Raw genomic sequence first — 5,938 nt, forward strand, 5'->3', positions numbered from 1 at the left:
GACGGACGGACGGACAGACAGTCACCGCTTAATCGATTTCTCTTTTCATTCTGATCATTTATGTATACATTTGTCTATATCTATCTCGATTCGTTTTGCCTGTTACAAACAACCGTTATGTGAACAAAGTTATAATACCCTTGTGCACAAGTGCGCTCGGGTATAAAAATCGCAAAAAAATAAAATATGAAAATAAAATAAAGTAAAATCAAATATATATATCAAAAAAAATAAAAATAAAATAAAAACAAATATATTTTTGGAAGTCGCTACAACCGAGGATCGAACCTGGCACCTACAGACTTGTAGCACGAAACTCTCACCACTCGGCTACCGCGGACGCCAAATCCGCTTGATTTGTTGGCTTACTCTTATAAAAGACAACAGCTGGTCGCTTTTACCATTGTTGTCGTCGATAATTCCCCTGATCGGAGTTAATTCCCAAAAAATTCGTGCATTTGTTCGGTTGCTTCAGCGCATTTTAAAGAGGAAAATGCATGGGTTAATGCAAATAAAGGCGAGCCCGTTTGTCACCCGTATAAGTATATTTTCGCAAAAAAGCAGTAGATGCATTATTTTCAAACCTGCATGTTACAGAGAACGACAAATTTTGTTTGCTGGTTACATACTCCCTTCATTCACCATCCACTTAAGCGTGTATACGCATACTTAGCCAACTGCCACTTCCCCGTGACAGAGCAGCTGAGTAACTACCCTACAAGACAGCTGAGTATCATATGAGTACTCATATTATCATTACTCCTAATCACAAAAGTGCTTATCAAAGTCCTCATTTTCGTTCAGGCCATGGGAAAAATTTGAGTACTTTCCCCTCAATGTTGTCATCAGAAAGTCCTCAGTACTAATAGTCAAACTACTCATTTATGCCGTACTACAAAAACAAAAGTGTAAATGTGTGAGAATTTTTGCCTAAAGTGCTCAGCAATGTCTTGTAGGGTACTTCATGATCAACACACAAAGCAGCACTATATGTGTTTACACAAATACTGATAAATAAGATATAGCTAGTCAGTCGGTTTAAGTACATATGCATATATTTTTACAATGCGCAAAAAGCATGTTGATGCGCTTCCATTCACATCCGGCGTGTGAATGACATACCAAAGAATACAAGCTTTGTTGAGTTATGATGCATGCTTGTTCAGTATTCGAAACAAAACATATGAGTAGTTACATAAATATATTTTTAATTAATTTACTTAATGCGTTTTTTGTCTTGCTAATGAACTCTTATATGAGTAATTGAAGAGCCTATATTTACAACCAGGCACTTTGACGACTGACATATGGACACCTGCCCACATTTACTATTTTTGAATATACCTAAACGAATATGTACGTAAAATGTACGTCGTACATACTTACATATGTATATTGTATTAAATTTTAATTGTGTTTTTGTTTCAAAAATTTATTTTAAACAAGTAATTTTTAAACAAAAAACAAAACCGACTTCAATTCTCATATAAAAATTTTAGATTATCGTTAATTTCTTCATGATCCGATAATTGGATTTAAACCAAACTATTATGGGGAGTTGATAACCTTCTCCTTTTTGTGAAGTCGGTTAAAAAACGTTAACAATTTTCTAATGTGGAGATATGTAGATTGTTATTAGCGATACTGAATATTTCCCAATAAGAAATTTAGCTACTGATGTTATACAAGGGGTTTCGGGAATTAAAAAATGTTCCACATAAATGGGTAGAGGTCGCAAGGCTACATACATCCTTTTGCCTATCCCGTTAAACGAATTTCTGGAATGGTGGTGATTTCAGCTTTTGGACTTACGAGGGAACTCGCCAGCATGCCCTCAAATCGTAGTCCGTTAAACGGTTGCGAACTCCCCTCCGAGGCATATCGGTATTTTGGTAAATGGTTTTTACGCATAAAACAGCTTGGCAGTAACTACAGACATATAAACTCCTGCCTCTTTACCTATTTGCCACCATGTAGTCCATGGAACTGAGGATTGCAGTTGGAATAGTGAGGCAAAAAAACAGTGTGTCAGTCGTTTTAATATGTGCGTAATTGATTTGAATATTTACCAATATACAGTACTTTCGTTTACGTTTACGTTTATAGTAAGATCCATTAGGTTTCTGATTGATTTTAATATTTTTTTCCTTCAGTGTATGAATTTGATTTCACAGACATACTTTAATACCAAAATCCAGTACTCTCCAACAAATATTTGCAGAAATATTTATATTTAGCTAAGAGCTGAAACCTCCATGTTCAGTTCGTTACACGGTCAAAAATTTGGGTTTAATTTTTAAACCGCGCTGGGACTACTGCCTTTTTTAATATTTTATAGTCTACTTTTTAAACCAGTCAATAGTTTTAAGCAATTTTTAATATATTGTGTTTTAAATTTTAGTTCAAAAAGTTCGTGGTTTAAAAATCAAACCAAAATGTTTTAATACTAGTTTCTAGGTTTCATATATAGAAAATTTGGGTTAAAATCTAAACCGAAATAGAAAATTTTTTCACACAGCGAAATGTGGTGTTGATTCAAACTCAACATATGAAAGCACATTTAAATGCGTGGCTGTAGCTGAGTGTGCAAAGATGCTTGATACAATTGGCTGCTACCAAGGCTGTCCGGGTTCAATCCTCATCAGACGGAGCATGAAATTAAGTTTTTTTTTTATACCTTTCATGAGCATGAAATGGTATTATAACTTTGGTCCGATGTTTGTTAGTACCAGAATAAGAAGAGATAGACCCATAAAAAATGTATACTTAAATGATCAGAACGGCGAGCTGAGTCGATTTAGCTATGTCCGTCTGTCTGTCTGTCTGTCTGTCTGTCTGTCCGTCTGTTTGTATGCAATCTAGTCTCTCAGTTTTCGAGATATCCGGATCGAATTTGGTAGGTGGGTGTATTATTATAATGTATTAATCATTTGTCGGAACCGGAAGAATCGGACCACTATAACATATAGCTCCCATACAACTGATTGTTCAGATATGCGATTTTTTGTTATAACTACTCCATCTATGCAGCTAGAAACATGAAATTTCGCACTATTTTCACTCATTATCAACAAAAAGTTTACAGTAAAATTAACAAAGATCGGGTCACTATAACTTATATATTGCCTCCACACAACTGATTGTTCAGATATGGGGTTTTACTGTAAAACTCCTTTATTTGGACAGCTAAAACCGATAAGCTTCGTAAGCTATTTTTTAAATAATAATACAAAGTCTACTGAGAAAATCGTCAAAATCTATGCTGCATAATCTTAATCTCTTGTACCACTGATTGCTCAGATACCAGTTTTTGCGATATATGTATCTCCCATTAAATTGTGGTACCGGTTTACGTACCGATCACACAGCAGTGANAAAAAATGTATACTTAAATGATCAGAACGGCGAGCTGAGTCGATTTAGCTATGTCCGTCTGTCTGTCTGTCTGTCTGTCTGTCTGTCCGTCTGTTTGTATGCAATCTAGTCTCTCAGTTTTCGAGATATCCGGATCGAATTTGGTAGGTGGGTGTATTATTATAATGTATTAATCATTTGTCGGAACCGGAAGAATCGGACCACTATAACATATAGCTCCCATACAACTGATTGTTCAGATATGCGATTTTTTGTTATAACTACTCCATCTATGCAGCTAGAAACATGAAATTTCGCACTATTTTCACTCATTATCAACAAAAAGTTTACAGTAAAATTAACAAAGATCGGGTCACTATAACTTATATATTGCCTCCACACAACTGATTGTTCAGATATGGGGTTTTACTGTAAAACTCCTTTATTTGGACAGCTAAAACCGATAAGCTTCGTAAGCTATTTTTTAAATAATAATACAAAGTCTACTGAGAAAATCGTCAAAATCTATGCTGCATAATCTTAATCTCTTGTACCACTGATTGCTCAGATACCAGTTTTTGCGATATATGTATCTCCCATTAAATTGTGGTACCGGTTTACGTACCGATCACACAGCAGTGAAAATCACTTAGATTGGTGCTATATAAGGTATATCTTCCATACCTTTGATTGTTTAGCTAGAATTTTTTATATATGTATCTCCGCTATCTATATCTGCTGTGAATATATAAATTTTTTCAAATGCAATAATCTGTTAACGTAAAATTTTCAGATGCTCATGAAAGGTATGGAGCCTTCGGCATAGCCGAAGACAGCGCTGCTCTTACTTGTTTTTAATTATGAAAATGTCTGGTTTCAAAATTTAAACCAAACTGTTTTAATTCTAAACTCAATATATGTTCTCCCTTTTTTTTTAACTTGGAAGTTTTGTATTTGAAACTGAATTTAGTTTGGTCATATAAGTAGTCCAAAAAGTTTAAAATTAAAACAGAAATTTTTAACCGTGTATGTAAGTATATCAAACTAATATCTCCTTTTTAGATTGAGTTCGAAGCTTCCATATTTGTTTGCATAAGCAGGTTTCTCCTACGGTGACGAAGAATATAGCCCAAAATACAATAACGCAGTGGCAGTGGCAGTTTTTCGAAATCAGCTGTTTTTTAGAAACTGTGGAGTCCAATGAAGCGACTCACAATACAGCAGTGGCAGCTGGCAGTACTGCTCAGTTTATCCCAGATTCTATCTTCACTGCCACTGCCTTCATCGCAACAAACTTCGCATGTTGAATTTGACATAAAAGAAACGCAGCCAACTTCTGTTGATGTCACTGAATCCTAAAAGGCAACAACAAAAATGTAAACAAACAAAAGGGAATCTCAAAAAAAGCAGTCACTGACAACGCCGTTTTGTGTTTGCTGGGGCAGTGCTAATGTTAGCAGTAACAGCTGATTTTAAAAACTGTCACTGCCACTGCGCTATGGTTTTTTGGGCTTATGGGGTTGCGAATTTTAGCCATCGAAAATGTTCGTAAATTTGCAATATTTACCAAACTCGAGCAAATTTGACAAAATATACCCTCAATTCGGAATCAGCGCCTTAAACATACCGTAGAAATATGAATACGTTTCTTGCCTTCTTTGGCCTGTAGACCAGCGAAAGTATCAAAAGAAAAATGTATATGTTTGTTGAAAAAAGGTAACTTGTGATATATGAACGCTTACCTATGTATACCTTGTAACGAAGCGTTTTATTCGCCCCGCCGCTTCTTCTACGATGCTGGGGTATACTCGCCGTGTCCAGGGTTCGTTACAATAAATTTGTAGTTTCGGGGCTCTGGTAAATCGCACTTTATTAATTTAATTTTCTTAGTTTCTACAAAGAACATATAACAATTAACAAAATTTGCTGGCGTCACTTGCAGTGGTTGGGTAACGGCTTCCTGTCCCGTTATGGGCCCGTTAGGCGGTAGTGGCGTGGCTTCAATTCTGGTGAGCAGCGCTCTGTTGACGCCGTTGAATGGCGCGCTGCTAGCCTCGGTACGCCTGTCGTGCGCTGCTGACGGCGACGGGTAGCGTTCTTGCGGGTGCGCTTGGTGTTGCGCTGTTGGCGGCGCCGGATAGCGCTCTTGCTGGCGCGCTTGACGTGGCGCTGCTGACGACGACGGGTAGCGCCCTTGCGGGTGCGCTGTTGGCGGCGCCGGATAGCGCTCTTGCTGGCGCGCTTGACGTGGCGCTGCTGACGACGACGGGTAGCGCCCTTGCGGGTGCGCTGTTGGCGGCGCCGGATAGCGCTCTCGCTGGCGCGCTTGACGTGGCGCTGCTGACGACGACGGGTAGCGCTTTTTCTGGCACCCTTGGCGTGCGCTGCTGACGGCGAACGAGCGGATTTCGTTCGTACGCGGCTTCGCGGTAGACAGTGGCGAGCGGTGATCGGAACAGTTTTTAATGATCACTAATCTGAGTGGTGATGTCTTGTGGTGTGTGTGTACCACTCACAAGCAATCGCTCCATTCAGCGGTAGTTCTCACTACAAAATATGGTTCTCTACCTTTGAAAAGTGATGT

At 38.2% G+C, this 5,938-nt stretch overlaps 1 protein-coding gene across 1 annotated transcript in view; it reads right to left on the bottom strand.

The window, feature by feature from the left end:
* LOC108360746 (translation initiation factor IF-2-like) overlaps positions 1 to 5,741 on the bottom strand; it is a gene marked incomplete at its 5' end in the record, with an annotated part of 143,369 nt that extends 137,628 nt beyond the window's left edge. Inside the window, one exon of the mRNA XM_017613167.1 lies at positions 5,273 to 5,741. Coding sequence (XP_017468656.1) covers positions 5,273 to 5,741 — 469 coding nt within the window. The remainder of the gene's footprint in view (positions 1 to 5,272) is intronic.
* Between the last annotated feature and the right edge of the window lie 197 nt (positions 5,742 to 5,938).

The sequence above is a fragment of the Rhagoletis zephyria genome, unplaced genomic scaffold (genome assembly GCF_001687245.7).
Source record: "Rhagoletis zephyria isolate East Lansing unplaced genomic scaffold, Rhagoletis_zephyria_1.1 Rzeph_scaffold_00619, whole genome shotgun sequence".
Classification (NCBI taxonomy): domain Eukaryota; kingdom Metazoa; phylum Arthropoda; class Insecta; order Diptera; family Tephritidae; genus Rhagoletis; species Rhagoletis zephyria.